Source organism: Hyla sarda, chromosome 8 (assembly GCF_029499605.1).
Source record: "Hyla sarda isolate aHylSar1 chromosome 8, aHylSar1.hap1, whole genome shotgun sequence".
NCBI classification, from domain to species: domain Eukaryota; kingdom Metazoa; phylum Chordata; class Amphibia; order Anura; family Hylidae; genus Hyla; species Hyla sarda.
In genome coordinates, this window is record NC_079196.1 from 208,273,328 (window position 1) to 208,292,394 (window position 19,067).

Genomic DNA, 19,067 nt, shown 5'->3' on the forward strand with positions numbered 1-19,067 from the left:
GAACTATCAGTCGACATTTAAATGAAACACTATGGCAGGAGACCCCACTGCTGACACAGAGACAGAAAAAAGCAAGACTACATTTTGCCAAAATGAACCTGAGTAAGCCAAAATTCTTCTGGGAAATGTCTTGTGGACAGATGAGACCAAGATAGAGCTTTTTGGTAAAGCCCATCATTCTACTGTTTACCGGAAATGGAATGAGGTCTACAAAGAAAAGAACACAGTACCTACAGTGACATATGGTGGAGGGTCAATGATGATTTGGGGTTGTTTTGCTGCCTCTGGCACTGGGTGCCTTGAATGTGTACAAGGCGTCATGAAATCTGAGGATTACCAATGGATTTTGGGTCGCACTGTACAGCCCAGTGTCAGAAAGCTGGGTTTTCGTCTGAGATCTTGGGTCTTCCAGCAGGACAATGACCCCAAACATATGCCAGAAAGCTCCCAGAAATGGATGGCAACAAAGCGCTGGAGAGTTCTGAAGTGGCAGCAATGAGTCCAGATCTAAATCCCATTGATCACCTGTGGAGAGATCTGAAAATTGCTGTTGGGAAAAGGCGCCTTCCAATAAGAGAGACCTGGAGCAGTTTGTAAAGGAAGAGTGGTCCAACATACCGGCTGAGAGGTGTAAGAAGCTTATTGATGGTTATAGGAAGCGACGGATTTCACTTATTTTTTCCAAAGGGTGTGCAACCAAATATTAAGTTAATGGTGCCAATAATTCTGTCCAGACCATTTTTGGAGTTTGGTGACATTATGTCCAATTTACTTTTTTTTTTTTCCTCCCTTTTTTGGTTTAGTTCCAATACACACAACGGGAATAGACATGTGTATAGCAAAACGTGTTACTGCAATCCTTTTCTGTGAGAAATATTTCATTTTCTAGAAAAATTTCAGGGGTGCCAACATTTATGGCCATGACTGTATGTACATAAGGGATAACACATAAAGGGAGCCCCCTCTGGGGACATGGAGAGACTCTGCCTGACAGGGCAGGAGAAGTATGGGGACACACCATCCCGTACTGGGCCACCATAACTATTTAGTACTAACTAATAATATATTACTGATCAGTACTATCAGTGACCTCTTATACAGCCTGCCTTGGCAGTCTCCACAAGAAGTTATAGTATATCCAATCAGGGTCGTGGACCAATATGTAATCCAAATTAGGGCTGGGCGGTATACCGGTTCATACCGAAATTTTTGTGCTGCACGATATGAATTTTTACCATACCGCAATACCGGTTTGGCCCCTCCCTCTCGGGAATGAATGAATTATCAGCCCAGCGCTGCGCTGACCCCACATCGGGGAACTAATCATATGTGACCCGCCAGCGCTGTTCTGCTCCCCCCAAATCATGTGACCCGCCAGCGCTGTTCTGCTCCCCCCAAATCATGTGACCCGCCAGCGCTGTTCTGCTCCCCCCCTCCCCCCCAATTATCAGCCCAGCAGGGTACTACTATGTCACCCGCAAGCACTGCCCTCCTCCTCTTTGTTGCGGGCCGCTGGTGCTGGAACTCTATACTGTACGCCAGTGGTCTCCAACCTGCGGACCTCCAGTTGTTGCAAAACTACAACTCCCAGCATGCCCAGACAGCAAACGGCTGTCGGCATGCTGGGAGTTGTAGTTTTGCAACAGCTGGAGGGCCGCAGGATTGAGACCACTGCTGTACGCTGTATCCCTATGCCCGGGCTGCAAAAGATAAAGAAAAAAAACTTTAACTTACCTACGTCTGCCTCACGCTGGGCAGACGTAGGTAAGTTAATATCACCACCCCTTCTCGGTGGCACTATCTCGTCTATGACCTGATATTGTAACTGCGCTATGGAGGGACCCTAGTCCTGTGTGCTGGAATGGGAAGCAATAGGTTTTGACATTGTTTGCTTGACTTATGCCGGTTCATGCGGTCTCCTCCACGCTGGGTGGTCTCCACAACGTATAGGAGACCGCACGGACATTTGATGAGGTACACCACGTTCCGTGATTGACAAAGTATTTTCTAATGAATATTTGGGGATTTGTGATCTGATCACCTTTAATTACATTGCTGCATTGGGCACAGTTCACACATAGAAATGTATCCATGCGTTTTGTACAGAAGAATCTTTGTTTGCTCTTTGGTTTGCCTCCTATATCTGCTCTTATTAATGAATCCTTGATGTTCCTCGGACGTTCATTGCATGTGAGTGGGAGAGATGTGAACTCTTCTATCTGGGGTTATGATTTCTCAAGAATGTGCCAGTAACCTTTGATTTTATGGCAAGACAAGACGCTTCGTATTATGCTAATTAACTTCTTTACTGAAACTCAGCAGCTAGTATGTATTGTAAGTATTAACAGAAAAAAGACTTTTTTACAATATAACAAAGGGTATATGAACATGCAACCTAGGGTGCAACCTAGCATGAAGTCCCGTGACATTAGCCAATCAGACTGTAGTACAGATGATAAAGGTATCCCACACACAGATATCTCCCTTTCTTCTTTGCTGCTCAGCAGAGTGATTAAGATAAGTATTTTTTCTCTCAAAACACTAGTATTATTTCCATTGCTTATTTCATTAATTAATTATTTAATAAATTTTCATTCTTTTTCTTTTCTCCTTTTATCAATATCTTTTCTCCCATATATCTAGTTCTATATAATTATTTTATTCTCATTGCGATTATCCTTCATTCCACATATTCTAATCGCTTTTCCCTGCTTCTCCCCGGTTATTCCGGTTCCCATTGTAACTCCATACCCCCCGGTTTATTCCCCCCCTTTTTACTTTACCTCACAATATTCCTATTTCTTCTCTTCGCGCCGTTATCGCAGCCCGAGCGCTCCCTGTATTCTCCGGCGCTCACGCAAGTCTCGCGAGACTTGCTGACAGAGAGGTCGTCCTCTGTCTGGCGTTCTCGGGATCTCGTCATTCTCCTCAGAGTGACAGAACCTGCAGGACGTGTATTTTCTCCTCACACTGTATCCTATTAATTGTACAATTTATGTCTTTTAAATAGAAATTCATTCTGAAACAGTATTTCTCTTTCCTCTCTTATCCTATACTGCTACCCGGTGGCTGTCTTCAATATACATAGTTCTTCATCTTTTATCATTATAGTTACCTCATATCTCTCTTATAATATTAACTGACTATCATTAATTGTTCCTATATTCAATTTAATTGTCTATTAGTTTTAATCCTTAATTATACCCTTACAGATAATTTTTGTTGTGTTCTTCTGCAGTTATATTTGAAAAATGTCTGAGGAAAATAAAACTCCATCAGAAAATGTTCTCCCAGAGAATTTACAATCTCTGGTGGACGCTTCTATTTCTAAATCCATTAATGTAGCGGTACAATCCGCAGTCTCTGCTTTGCAGGGCTCTATTGACAAATCAGTGTCACTGGCCATAGCCCGCTCCAATTCCTCAAACATGGGCTCTATACCTCCCTTAACTCCCTCGGACCAATTCTGGTCCCCAGAGGAGTCCGTGTCCCAATTGGCTAAGGGACTTAAGGGGCCAGGAAAGGCAAAGGCTAAGAGAAGGCATTCTACTGACGGCCCCTACTCCGCTAGACAAGGTAAAAATACCTCAGGAGTACGCCAAGATTTATCACATTCTCAGAATGCAGAATTTACTCAAGCCTCTGGCACAGGTGGTTCACACAAACCACAAGATGTACCCTCAACCCGTGAGGAAGCTCAATCCAGCAGGGTTAAGAAGTCTAGCTTCAGAGCTAAGCCAAACTCCTTCAAGGTATCCTCATCTGAAGAATCAGCTGACTCAGACATTGGGGACATTGATGAGATACTATATGTCTCGGAGGACAGTGATGCCAATCATGATGACCCTGGCAGTCAGGAAGAAACTAATTTAACTGAATCGGGTGACACATACTTTGACCCGGCATTGATATGTCATCCACGTTCTGGGGAATGGCTACCAAAAGCAAAGGTAGCCGAATTCATTTCACAATGGGCCAACAAGCCTCTGGACAAACCGTCCCGTAACAAACTAAAAGCAGAATGTCCTAGACCAACTCTGCCAAACAATGCCTCTCACACCCCAGAATTAGATCCACTCATTGCAAAATTTCTCTTTAAAACCGGTAACAACCCAAAAAAGGGAGTGGATAGAAGTTTCAAGTCCTGTCAGGACAAGTTGATGGACCTATTGGGTCCTCTGACAAAAATTTTAAATTTAGCAGAAGAGGCATCCACTTCAGATACACAGGTGGATCCTGAAACCCTTAAAGGGTGGGCCCAAAGGGCCATATGTATTTTCGGGAATGCTAACGCTTCCCTCTCTAACGAGCGTAAACGCTCCATTCTGTTAAAAATAGACCCCCAGCTAACCAATTTGGCCACAGTAGAACCACCAAATCCCACCAAGGGCATGCTCTTTGGAGATGATTTCATTAAAGAGCTTAATAAATATGTCGGCCTATTCTCATCCCTGAATAAGGCCCAAGTTTCAATGAAAAAAGTTTTTTCTCAACGAGTTTTTGGGAAGGCTGGAAGAGGTCGGGGCCGCTCTTCCGGCCGTTCCTCTCAAAGTCAATATCACAGAGGCTCCTACTCCCATACATCACAATCCTCAGGCCACTCCTCCGCCCCCCCTCCCCCCTTCTTTCCATACAGGGGCAGACCATGGAGAGCCAGAGGTCACAGAGGATTTCCTCGTTCAAGACCTCCCACAGGTAAGCCTTCCTCAGTCTTCTTCCCAAAATATTCCACTGGGGGGAAGACTCCTGTATTTTTCCCACAATTGGACTACGATTACGTCCGACTCTTGGATCCTAAACACGGTCCAAGGCTATCAAATAGAATTTGTCTCTCCTCCTATCCAAACCTATCTACCACATCCGATTCAATTCTCTCAAACAGACAAAACCCTTATAGATCAAGAAATCAGAGACTTATTTGCCAAACAGGCAATTATTCCGATTCCAAACCAATCACCAGGTTTTATCAGCAACTTGTTTCTGGTAAAAAAGAAAGATGGAGGTCACAGACCAGTGATCAATTTGAAACTCTTGAACAATTTAGTAATCTATCGCCACTTCAAAATGGAGGGCATTCATCTACTAAGGGACATCCTACTACAACACGATTGGCTTGTAAAAATAGACTTAAAAGAGGCATACCTCACTGTCCCAATCCATGCTTCCTCCCAAATGTTCCTACAATTTCTTTGGGAAAACCAAAAGTGGCAATTTACTTGCCTTCCTTTCGGCCTATCTTCAGCCCCATGGTGCTTTACGAAGCTATTGAAACCGGTAGTAGCGTCTCTCAGAAGTCGAGGAGTTCGTCTTATCATCTATCTAGACGACATTCTCCTTATGGCCCAATCAAAAGAGTTACTTTTGCTCCACTTGGATTGGACTCTCTCTCTTCTGATTCATCTGGGCTTTCTGATAAACTACAAGAAATCAATCTTAGTTCCTTCTCAGGACCTAGAGTTCCTAGGCTTTATGATCAACACTCAATTGACCACTCTGAGCCTTCCTCCGAGGAGGTTGAAAACCATTCGGAAGGAGATCAAACAAATTCTCCGCAAGGATATAATTTCTTTGAGGACAATTGCCCGGATAGTAGGCCTCTTATCAGCCTCAATTCAAGCCATTTTCCCAGCTCCCCTCCATTACAGGGCTCTTCAACGCTTAAAGATCCGTCATCTAAGGGAAGGTCTCGGTTACTCCGACGAAATTCCCCTATCTTCAGAAGCCAGAGAAGAACTTCTCTGGTGGCTCACTCACATAGAGTCGTGGAATGGGAAAACAATTTTCCATCCAAATCCGGACATAATTATAGAATCGGATGCGAGTCTTTCCGGATGGGGAGCTCGCTGCGGTTCTCTTTCCACAGGAGGTAAATGGTCACCGACGGAATCTCAATCTCACATAAATTGTCTGGAACTTCTGGCAGGATTTTTTGCATTGAAAAGTTTTACAAAAAATTCCTCCCATTGTTGTGTCCTCCTTCGTATGGACAACATTTCTGCTGTCCAATACATCAACAACCTGGGAGGTACGACTTCCAAAGTTCTTGCAGATTCTGTCAAAGAATTTTGGCATTTCTGTTTGGACAGAAGTATCATCCTGAAGGCGGAATACTTACCAGGGATTTCCAATTCAGTAGCGGATTGGTATTCACGTTACCTCACGGACTCCAGCGACTGGAAGCTCCTTCTTTCGATTTTTCAATCAATCAATTCTCTATGGGGTCCTCTTCACATAGACCTTTTTGCCTCCCGCCTGAATACCCAACTACCTCTGTTCTTCAGTTGGCGTCCAGATCCGGAAGCTCTAGGGGTGGATGCCTTTCTGCAGTCATGGCCTCAGAAAACCCTATATGCATTTCCTCCGTTCAATCTAATCCCTCGAGTTCTCTTTCAAACCTCGATCCAAAAAGCCACTCTGGTTCTTATAACTCCCCTATGGCCAACTCAATCCTGGTTTCCCCAAATCTTACACCTGCTCATAGACCTACCCCGTCTCCTTCCCTCCACCCCCGATCTTTTACTAGATCCTCAAGGGAACTGTCATCCTCTGATTTTGTCGGGCCATCTACCTCTGGTGGCTTGGATGATTTCGGGTCACCAGGAGTTGATTTCCAGTTTTCAAGATCGACTCAAGACATCCTTTCAGATGCATGGGCTCCGGGTACCAAATCAGCTTACGGATCAGCCTGGAGACTTTGGTCTCATTGGTGCGATCAACGACACTTGGATCCCTTACGAACATCTATTTCCCATGTCTTAAATTTCTTATCAGAATCATTTGATGCTGGTAAAGCCTATAGAACAATTAATCTTTATCGCTCGGCGATCTCCTCTAAACACCTTCCTATAGATTCCATCCCAGTGGGTAGGCATCCTTTAGTTTGTCAATTACTTAAAGGTATACGTTTTCGTAGACCTCCTCTTCCTAAATACAATTCTACTTGGAATGTAAACATCATACTTGATATGTTTATTTCCTGGGACGATAATGATAATTTATCGTTAAAATTACTATCCTTTAAACTTACTACTCTTTTGTGCCTTATCTCCGTCAAAAGGGTCTCGGATGTTAAATCATTAGATGTTTCTCGCAGACAATTTACACCTCAAGGTGTTACTTTCTCTATCTACCGACGTACTAAAACGAATCTCCATTCCGTCTTTTACCCTTCCTTTCCGGATAATGAAAAACTTTGTGTTGTTCGCTGTCTTCGTTCTTACGAATCCAGAACTGAATCTCTTCGAATTCCATCTTCTTCCCAATTATTAATCTCTTTCTGTAAACCTCACGCCCCAGTTTCCTCACCTACTCTGGCTAGATGGGTTAAACAAACCATGCACCTGGCTGGTATTGATATTTCCAAATTTACAGCTCATTCTACCAGAAGTGCAGTCTCTACCAAACTTTTCCAATCGGGCGCTTCTCTCTCAGATCTATTAAAAGCGGCCAATTGGTCCTCTGACTCTATTTTTAAAACCTTTTACTTTAGACCTGAATCTCATGTATCTATGCTATTATTGTGATAAGAATTATTATTATTTATTTAGTCATTTTATGTACTTGTATGATTATTTCGATTAAGCTTTGAACTAGCATAATACGAAGCGTCTTGTCTTGCCATAAAATTGAGAATTTTCCTATCCTAAGTGACGGAAAATTGGGATTTTATTAAAGACAAGACGCGAGTATTATCCCTCCCTAAAACCCATCCCTATAACATGTATTTCTATCTATTCAACAGCTCCACAATAGGATCCCTTCTCCGTTAGTCATCAACTTTGACGTCACTTCACAGGATCCACATTCCTTCGACTTCCATTCCTCCTACACTATCTTCGTGATCAACTTCCTGTAATTTCTGCCAATGGATGGTTTCCGCAAAGAAGAAGGGAGATATCTGTGTGTGGGATACCTTTATCATCTGTACTACAGTCTGATTGGCTAATGTCACGGGACTTCATGCTAGGTTGCACCCTAGGTTGCATGTTCATATACCCTTTGTTATATTGTAAAAAAGTCTTTTTTCTGTTAATACTTACAATACATACTAGCTGCTGAGTTTCAGTAAAGAAGTTAATTAGCATAATACTCGCGTCTTGTCTTTAATAAAATCCCAATTTTCCGTCACTTAGGATAGGAAAATTCTCAATTATACCATCTATTTTAGGTGCCAGGGGACGGTAAGTCCTAATGAAGGGGATTATTTTAGCTTCTTTATTACGGGTCTTTCTCTCACGAGGTGGGGGATTTAATACTCACTTGGGGAAGCCCCTCTCTAAAAACTTCTCTTAAGTTCTTGTAGTCTCACTTCTCTCGGATCGGTCACTATTCTTTCTATCCTCTTTTTTTGGGATATAGGGATTGATCTTTTGACTGCTGGTGGGTGAGGACTGGTATAATGAAGCAAGCTGTTCTTATCCCTTGGTTTTCTGTATAAATCCGTATACAGACCACCTCTCCTATCTTTTTGGATCGTAGTATCCAAAAAACTAATTGGTCTGCTGTCATCGTAAATTATAATCCAGGTCTGACTCCATTAATAAAGCAAATAAATTCATCCAATGATGAGCGTGGCCCCTCCCAAATGTTTACAATGTCGTTTATAAATCTGCGCCATATTTTGGCATGGATTTTGAAGATTTCATGTGAAAAGGCATACTGGTCCGCAAAGTGCGACATGTATGCATTTGCTTAAGGAGGGGCCACGTTTGCCCCATCGACGATCTCCTGCATTGTAGATAATACACATCCCCAAATAAAAAAATAATTCTCTTTCAAAAATTTTTTAGCATTTCCAGCTTTTTTTGCAGGTCATTGTAATCACTTTTTTCTAAAATCCATTTAGTTGCATCATACCCCTTATCATGTTCTATCGCAGTGTACAAACTTACTACATCAATAGTGACAGCCAAGTTTCCTCCGTTACATTCTCCATTTTGGACAAAACTTCAAAAAAATCCCCAGTATCTAATAAAAAAAGCCGGTGTCGATTTTATCAGAGGTGTTAATGCTTTTTCTAATATGATGAATAGGGGGGCCAGTACTGAATCCATTGAGGAGACAATGGGGCGACCCGGGGGATCAGAGAGACTAGGAGATATAAAATACAGGGGTTATTGGATTTTTGCTCTGTAAAAAATTACCCATTTTCTTCATTGATCACCCCGAGTCCCTCATGTCTCTCTATTAGATGTTTAATTTTATTTTGAATGCTGTTGAGCGGATTCCCCTCCAGTCTTAGGTACGTATCTATATCTGACAGCTGCCGCATCACTTCTTTCTTATATAGGGCAGTGTCCATAATAACGATGGAGCCACCTTTATCTCCTGGTGTTATAGTGATGCTGCGGTCAGTTGCCAGATCACATAGAGCTCTTATTTCAAGTACTAAGATATTACCATGTACCTTATGTTCCCCCCTCTGTATATCTTTTACCAATCTATCAGTGTAATTTTTAACCAATTTACAATACGTTTCAACAGGATAATAATAATTAAGGGGCATAAAGTGGCTTTTTTGTCTCAGATTAAAGTCTTCAAATTTCAAAGTCCCTGTGTCCTGGTTCAATTCCGTTCCCCATCTGGGAGAAGTATGTTGCATAAGTCCATCTGTGGAGACGTTCGCTTTCAGTCTAATACTGTGGAAAAACCGCTCCACGTCAATGTCTAATTGTAAGGTCTCCAGTTTACGGGACAAAACGATAATCCCTTCTGCAGCACCCCGATCTCCACAGATGACTGACATTTGGAAGAAATGTTAATCACAATGTTATGTGGGGGGCTAGGGGCTGGATGTTACCTGCAATCTTGTCAACACTGGTCCCGTAGGTGCGTTGATGATGGCGCCTCCTCGCCTCCCCGGTGTCCTCGCCTTCACTGGAAAAAAGGGGGATGCCGGAGTCGGCATGACTGAAACTCGTTTCCTGAGCTTGATGAAGAGTAGTTGATAGGATGGTCCTCGCCGCATGTTTCCAGAGGTATCCCGCCATCTGTAAACCCGTTTCGCCAAATAATCCTCAGCGTCCCTCAGGAATTTTCTTCTTTTTCTTTCCTCCAAATCTTTTCTTGGCGTTAAGATGTGTTCATCCAGGTTCTCTTTCAAGTCCTCGCAGTTTAGAGTGTCCCTCAGTTATTGTTCTGTTGTTACCTGCAATCTTGTCAACACTGGTCCCGTAGGTGCGTTGATGATGGCGCCTCCTCGCCTCCCCGGTGTCCTCGCCTTCACTGGAAAAAAGGGGGATGCCGGAGTCGGCATGACTGAAACTCGTTTCCTGAGCTTGATGAAGAGTAGTTGATAGGATGGTCCTCGCCGCATGTTTCCAGAGGTATCCCGCCATCTGTAAACCCGTTTCGCCAAATAATCCTCAGCGTCCCTCAGGAATTTTCTTCTTTTTCTTTCCTCCAAATCTTTTCTTGGCGTTAAGATGTGTTCATCCAGGTTCTCTTTCAAGTCCTCGCAGTTTAGAGTGTCCCTCAGTTATTGTTCTGTTGCTTCAACCTCTTTTCTTATATCCACAATTGCTTTCAGCAAGCGATCCACAGTTAGGACAATAATGTCCTTTTGTCCGGTAGACAGACTGGACACCTTCCAATTAGACATTGACTTGGAGCGGTTTTTCCGCAGTATTAGATTGAAAGCACACGTCTCCACAGATGGACTTATGCAAGATACTTCTCCCAGAAGGGGAATGGAATTGAACCGGGACTTTGAAATTTGAAGACTTGAGGCAAAAAAGCCACTTTATGCCCCTTAAATATTATCATCCTGTTGAAACGTATTGTAAATTGGTTAAAATGACGTTGATAGATTGGTAAAAGAGATACAGAGGTGGGAACATAAGGTACATTGTAATATCTAAGTATCAGATCTGGCAGCAGACGGCATCACTATAATACCAGGAGATAAAGGTGGCTCCATCGTTATTATGGACACTGCCCTATATAAGAAAGAAGTGATACGGCAGCTGTCAGATATAGATACCTACCTAAGACTGGAGGGGAATCCGCTCAACAGCATTCAAAATAAAATTAAACATCTAATAGAGAGACATGAGGGACTCGGGGTGATCAATGAAAAAAATGGCCAATTTTTAAGAGTAAAAATTCAATAACCCCTGTATTTATATCTTGCCTAAGATACATAAAAGTCTCACTGATCCCCCGGGTCGCCCCATTGTCTCCTCAATGGATTCAGTACTGTCCCCCCTATTCATCATATTAGAAAAAGCATTAACACCTCTGATAAAATCTACACCGGCTTTTTTATTAGATACTGGGGATTTTTTGGAAGTCTTGTCCAAAATGGAGAATGTAACGGAGGAAACTTGGCTGTCACTATTGATGTAGTAAGTTTGTACACTGCGATAGAACATGATAAGGGGTATGATGCAACTAAATGGATTTTAGAAAAAAGTGATTACAATGACCTGCAAAAAAACCTGGATATGCTAGAAATTGCATACATGTTGCACTTTGAGGATCAGTATTTCTTTTCACATTAAATCTTCAATAAATATGGTGCAGATTTATAGACGACATTGTAAGCATTTGGCAGGGGCCACGCTCATCATTGGATAAATTTATTTGCTTTATTAATGGAGTCAGACCTGAATTATAATTTACAATGACAGCAGACCAAACATAGGTCAGTTTTTTGGATACTATGATCCAAAAAAGATAGGAGAGGTGGTCTGTATACGGATTTATACAGAAAACCAAGGGATAAGAACAGCTTGCTTCATTATACCAGTGCTCACCCACCAGCAGTCAAAAGATCAATCCCTATATCCCAAAAAAAGGATAGAAAGAATAGTGACCGATCCGAGAGAAGTGAGACTACAAGAACTTGAAGAGAAGTTTTTAGGGAGGGGCTTCCCCAAGTGAGTATTAAATCCCCCACCTCGTGAGAGAAAGACCCGTAATAAAGAAGCTAAAATAATCCCCTTCATTAGGACTTACCGTCCCCTGGCACCTAAATAGATGGTATAATCAAAGGTTACTGGCACATTCTTGAGAAATCATAACCCCAGATAGAAGAGTTCACATCTCTCCCACTCACATGCAATGAACGTCCGAGGAACATCAAGGATTCATTAATAAGAGCAGATATAGGAGGCAAACCAAAGAGCAAACAAAGATTCTTCTGTACAAAACGCATGGACACATTTCCATGTGTGAACTGTGCCCAATGCAGCAATGTAATTAAAGGTGATCAGATCACAAATCCCCAAATATTCATTAGAAAATACTTTACCTGTCAATCACGGAACGTGGTGTACCTCATCAAATGTCCGTGCGGTCTCCTATACGTTGTGGAGACCACCGAGCGTGGAGGAGACCGCATTAACTGGCATAAGTCAAGTAAACGATGTCAAAACCTACTGCTTCCAATTCCAGCACTTCAAGGAAAGGGTCCCTCCATAGCGCAGTTACAATATCGGGTCATAGACGAGATAGTGCCACCGAGAAGGGGTGGTGATATTAAGAAATTGCTTGTGCGTAAGGAATCACTGTGGATTCACCGCCTGGGGACCCTGGAACCGCGCGGTCTAAACCGCGAATATGAGCTGTCACAATTATTGCATTAAAATTATTTTTATGGGTTAACAGTATTACACCTTTATTCTCTACAGAGAGTGAATTGAAAGATTGATCCGAGAAGACTCCGTACGGAATGATACAAGTATTTACTGTGATTACCGTATTTATCGGCGTATAACACGCATTTTTTAGGCTAAAATTTTCAGCCTAAAGTCTATCTGCGTGTTATACGCCGATAAGCCGCTGCAGTTCAATGATTTAAAGCGGGCACTTTAAATCAATGAACTGCAGCGGCTTTTGCAGGTGCAGAGACCTGCCGTCGCTGCTGGCTTCTCTGCCCCTGCCTGTTCTGGGCTCTAGAGCCTTGCTGCCGCTGCTTCTCTCCCCCTGCTATCGGCACCGCTGCCCCTTCTCTCCCCCGGCTATCGGTGCCGCTGCCTCATTGCCGGCGCCGATAGCCAGGGGGAGAGAAGCGGCGCTGGCAATGGGGCAGTGGCTGCGATAGCCAGGGGGAGAGAAGGGGCAGTGGCACCCATTGCCGACGCCGCGTTGCCTCCCCCATCCCAGGTTGTATAATTACCTGTTGCCGGGGTCGGGTCCGCGCTGCTTCTGGCCTCCGGTGTGGTGTCCTCTGCATCGTTTCTATGCGCTGCAAGACGCAATGACGAGTGACGTGCACTTGTTGGCCCTTCACTCTGCGGTCCAGCTCGCCCCAAACCATCTCGATTGGGTTCAGGTCTGGTGACTGTGGAGGCCAGGTCATCTGGTGCAGCACCCATCACTCTCCTTCTTGGTCAAATAGCCCTTACACAGCCTGGAGGTGTATCTGGGGTCATTGTCCTGTTGAAAAATAAATGATGGTCCAACTAAACGCAAACCGGATGGAATAGCAGCCGCTGCCAGATGCTGTGGTAGACATGCTGGTTCAGTATGCCTTCAATTTTGAATAAATCCCCAACATTGTCACCAGCAAAGCACCCCCCACACCATCACACCTCCTCCTCCACACCAGCACACCTGTGAAGTGAAAACCATTTCAGGTGACTACCTCTTGAATCTCAACAAGAGAATGCCAAGAGTGTGCAAAGCAGTAATCAAAGCAAAAGGCGGCTACTTTGATGAACCTAGAATATGACATATTTTCAGTTGTTTCACACTTTTTTGTTATGTATATAATTCCACATGCGTAAAAAAGTTGCACGTGCAACTTTTCTATATATGCTGCAACTTTTTGATTTTTGCTTATTTCAAAGCACATTTCTGAAATCTGCTCACAAAGTATTTTTTTTTAACTTATTTTTTATCAAATGCGATAGTCTCTATTTATGAAGAAAAAAAGTTGCATATGTATTCTAGGTCCAACCTGGCTTACAGAAAGTGCATACGTCTGAAGAAAAGGACATGATGAACACCCACTTTAACAACTGTTCTTGTTCTGCATCATGAAGCAAAGCTACTACATTAATGTTAATTATAGAAAAAATTAACTATATAACTATTAATGTTAAGGTTTAAAATGACACACTGCACACCTTGTTAATTTTAGGACACGTACATGCTGGCGTAACCACTGAATTTTTAAATTAATGTTGTGTTAAAATAGAATAAGGCCCAAAATAATTGTGTAAGAATTTTTACAGACTACGTAAATAACCCATAGGTGGCACTAAAATGTTTTCTTTAAAAAAAAAGAAACATCCATAGTAATACAGCTTCATGCACATTTTGGGATGGGTAACGTACCGAGACATTTTTTTTTTTTTTGTGGCTTTACTATCGTAGTCTGTCGGTGCTGCGCTGTCTTCCTTCCTGATGAAAACTCCGGCCTCAGCGCAGCAACGCAAGACTCCGCCCATCAATGCCATAAAATGCGGGCTCGAAATTAAAAAAGCCTCCAGAGTACGGATATTCAGAGTGCGGCATTGTATGTTTTTTTTAATATTTTTTCATTTCTGAGGAGGGTGGATGGGTTGTTTAGGGATAGATGGAGTGCAGCTATTTAATGCCAGGCAGGCCAGTTGGTGCTGTGTGCAGTTCCACCATTGAAAGCCTCCATCTTCAACCAATATCGTGCCCAAATAATACAGTTATACGGTGCACAAACAGCATTGCCCAATCAGTAAACTAGTAAACATCTGCATTCTGGGTAACTACCCTTCCATAGGTGACCCCAGGAGTCTGAGGGCACCTGTACCCATGGTATGATTCATTTCATTCATTGTCTGGAGATGTATACATGTATACAAAAGATTAAAATCTTTCTTTCTCTCTACAGATTAGGAAATTATACTGATTATTGAGGGAATTACAGTATTCCGCGCGGTCATTGCAGCGGACGTTATACTGTACGAATATTGAAAAAAGAAGAGACGCTGCAGAAAGAGGAGACCCTGCAGAGTGGATGTGGAGGCGGGTATCATTGAAAAAGACCTGGACTAGAGGAAGTAAAAGACTATGGGGGAGATTTATCAAAACCTGTGCAGAGGAAGAGTGGTGCAGTTGCCCATAGCAACCAATCAGATTGCTTCTTTCATTTTCCACAGGCCTCTAAAGAGGCCTGTGGAAAATGAAAGAAGCAATCTGATTGGTTGCTATGGGCAACTGCACCACTCTTCCTCTGCACAGGTTTTGATAAATCTCCCTCTTTATATCAGGGTGTGCACAACACGTACAGATAGTCATGGAGGATAAAGAATGAGCAAAGGAGTATGAAAGAAAGACTATTTCTACTAGGAGACATTCTGTTTGATGATCTTTCTGCTTCACTTTCTTTCTTTCCTTTTTCTTGTTTATTAAAGTTTTCATTACATTTTTGAAAATACACAAATCAATAAACTATCAGAAAATGACAAAAATGTGTCTTCACTTTTAGGAGCACCAGAATGATCACCTTGGTGCCGTTGCTCTCGTATTTTTCTTTCCCCTGTGCCTTGTGATTATTCTGACCTCCTGTGACCTGACCTTTGTCTAAATTATTCTGCAGGGTGCTTATTTTGTACTACATCGCTATCTAGGTTTGACCCATTGCCTGTCCTGACTCTGCCCGCATTTGCTATTTGGTACTTCTTTGCCAGTGTGTTGCTGACCTGGTTTGTCTGACACACCTGCACTCAGGTGAGTGTTGAAGAAATAATTGGGATATCGAATGTTTCTCACTAAGGTAAAGACCAGGGACCACAGCGAAGATGGAAACCCATTGATCTTTTATCATCCGTCCAACATCAGATGTAACTCATGTCAGAAACTAAGATAATAAAGTTGGATAAAAACTTGAGTAGCTAAAGCAGTAAACACTATGGAGTTCCAGACTGAGTTGCACTTTAGTTTTACTCTAAACTTTAGTAAGAAGAGTAACAGTGGGCCACCTCCTTCCGGACAAAGTAGGAAAACCTGCTTCTAGGGTGACCATTAAAGTGGAGTGACCCACTACAACCATCAAAAGTCTACAGACCAGAAAAGGAGGATCCTCCGAGCCCCAACCTCTTAAGTGTTACAATTGAGCAAAGAGGAAATATATCTATAGCCGTGTGATCAGGGTCATTGTCTTGTTGGAAGGTGAACATTTGGCACAGTCTGAGGTCCAGAGCACTGTGGGTCAGGCTATTATTAGGAATATATCTGTACTTTGCTTCAATTAGCTTTCTCTCAACCCTGACGAGTCTTCCTGTCCCCACAGTATGATGCTGCCCCCACCATGATCACTGTAGGGATGGTATTGGGCAGGTGATGGGCAGTGCCTGGTTTCCCCCAGACATGATGCTGCCCCCACCATGATCACTGTAGGGATGGTATTGGGCAGGTGATGGGCAGTACCTGGTTTCCCCCAGACATGATGCTGCCCCCACCATGATCACTGTAGGGATGGTATTGGGCAGGTGATGGGCAGTGCCTGGTTTCCCCCAGACATGATGCTGCCCCCACCATGATCACTGTAGGGACGGTATTGGGCAGGTGATGGGCAGTGCCTGGTTTCCCCCAGACATGATGCTGCCCCCCACCATGGTCACTGTAGGGATGGTATTGGGCAGGTGATGGGCAGTGCCTGGTTTCCTCCAGACATGATGCTGCCCCCACCATGATCACTGTAGGGATGGTATTGGACAGGTGATGGGCAGTACCTGGTTTCCCCCAGACAGGATGCTCCCCCACCATGATCACTGTAGGGATGGTATTGGGCAGGTGATGGGCAGTGCCTGGTTTCCCCCAGACATGATGCTGCCCCCACCATAATCACTGTAGGGATGGTATTGGGCAGGTGATTGGCAGTGCCTGGTTTCCCCCAGACATGATGCTGCCCCCACCATGATCACTGTAGGGATGGTATTGGGCAGGTGATTGGCAGTGCCTGGTTTCCCCCAGACATGATGCTGCCCCCACCATGATCACTGTAGGGATGGTATTGGGCAGGTGATGGGCAGTGCCTGGTTTCTTCCAGACATGATGCTGCCCCCACCATAATCACTGTAGGGATGGTATTGGGCAGGTGATGGGCAGTGCCTGGTTTCCTCCAGACATGATGCTGCCCCCAGCATGATCACTGTAGGGATGGTATTGGGCAGGTGATGGGCAGTGCCTGGTTTCCTCCAGACATGATGCTGCCCCCAGCATGATCACTGTAGGGATGGTATTGGGCAGGTGATGGGCAGTGCCTGGTTTCCCCCAGACATGATGCTGCCCCCACCATACTTCACTATAGGGATGGTATTGGGCAGGTGATGGGCAGTGCCTGGTTTCCTCCAGACATGATGCTGCCCCCTACCATCCATGTAGGATGACTGGCGATGCGTCACGGCCACGCCCCCTCAATGCAAGTCTATGGGAGAGGGAGTAACGGCCATCACGCCCCCTCCCATAGACTTGCATTAAGGGGGCGTGGCTGTGATGTCACGAGCCACCGACACTGCACCCGACGCTCTAAAAGAACGTTGGGTGCAACAGGGAGAGGTCCCCAGCGGCAGGACCCCCACGATCAGACATCTTATCCCCTGTCGTTTGGATAGGGGATAAGATGTCTAGGGGAGGAGTACCCTTTTAAGGGTCTCCAGCTAATACAAAGCAGCCTTCAGCTGGTGTAGCAGTTTTTGGGAAAGATAGGTAACAATCATAATAACTGGCACTGCAATGACAGGAATGTCTGTTAATGTTATAGCAGCCAAGTGCTCTATTGCAAAACTATAACTCCCATCGTGCCCTGACAGTCTACGGGTGACGGGTTATGGTGGTAGAAGTAGTTTTGCACAGCTGAGGAACAACTAGGTTGGGGGTTGCAATTTAATAGGTAATCAACATAGGCTTATGCTCTATTACAATACTACAACTCCCATCATGCCCTGACAGTGTAAGGGTGCTGGGGTAGTAGTTTTGCACGGCTGAGCTGTGAAGTCACAGGTTGGAGGGGGGGGAGTGATGTAATAGATCAGTGGTCTCCAGCTGTTGCAAAATACAACTCTCAGCATGTCCTAACAGTCTAACGGTACTGGGGTATGATGGGAGTTGTGATTTTGCATAGGTGGGGAGCCGCAGGTTGGGGTGATGTAATAGATAATCAATACAGGGCTGTGTTCTACTGCAATACTACAACTTCCATGGTTGGAGTATGATGTGAGTAGTCGTTTTTTTGTTGTTTGTTTTTTACAAATGAGGAACAGGTTGTGTGGGGGGGGGGGGGGGGTACATAAGAGATGATCAACACAGGGCCGTGCTCTTTTACAATACTACAACTCCCATCATGTCCTAACAGTGAAAGGGTGCTGGGGTATGATGGAAGTAGTAGTAGGGAGCGATTTAGTAGATCAGTGGTAGAGATGAGCGAATTTACTGTAAATTCGATTCGTCACGAACTTCTCAGCTCGGCAGTTGATGTCTTTTCCTTCATAAATTAGTTCAGCTTTCAGGTGCTCCCGTGGGCTGGAAAAGGTAGATACATTCCTAGGAAAGAGTCTCCTAGGACTGTATCCACCTTTTCCAGCCCACTGGAGCACATGAAAGCTGAACTAATTTATGCAGGAAAAGGCATCAACTGCCGAGCCAAGAAGTTTGTGACGAATCGAATTTACTGTAAATTTGCTCATCTCTAATCAGTGGTCTCCAACCTGCGGACCTCCAGATGTTACAAAACTACAACTCCCAGCATGCCCGGACAGCCTTTGGCTGTCCGGGCATGCTGGGAGTTGTAGTTTTGCAACATCTGGAGGTCCTCAGGTTGGAGACGACTGTAGTAGATGATCAACAGAAGGTTGTGCACTGCTGCAATACTACTAATAACAGTCTAAGGGTATGATGGGAGTTGTAGTTTTGTACAGCCAGAGGACAGCAGGTTGTGGGGCGACATAACAGATCAGTGGTCTCCAGACTGTGGACCTCCAAATGTTGCAAAACTACAACTCCCAGCATACATGTGGAGGTCCACAGTTTGGGGACCACCGTAAGAGATGACCAAACGCAGGGTTGAACTCTATGACAAAACTACAACTCCCATCATGCCCCGAGTAAGGATATAATGAGTGTTGTCGTTGTGCACAGCTGGC

At 44.0% G+C, this 19,067-nt stretch overlaps 1 protein-coding gene across 1 annotated transcript; it reads left to right on the forward strand.

Annotated features, from left to right (window-relative positions):
• Positions 1 to 2,956: 2,956 nt before the first annotated feature.
• LOC130285501 (uncharacterized) lies at positions 2,957 to 8,075 on the forward strand. The gene is made up of 3 exons (XM_056536979.1): positions 2,957 to 2,972; positions 3,213 to 4,695; positions 7,742 to 8,075. The coding sequence occupies exons 2-3, from the start codon at positions 3,252 to 3,254 to the stop codon at positions 7,750 to 7,752; spliced, it is 1,455 nt and encodes a 484-aa protein (XP_056392954.1). The 5' UTR covers positions 2,957 to 2,972; positions 3,213 to 3,251; the 3' UTR covers positions 7,753 to 8,075.
• Positions 8,076 to 19,067: the final 10,992 nt, after the last annotated feature.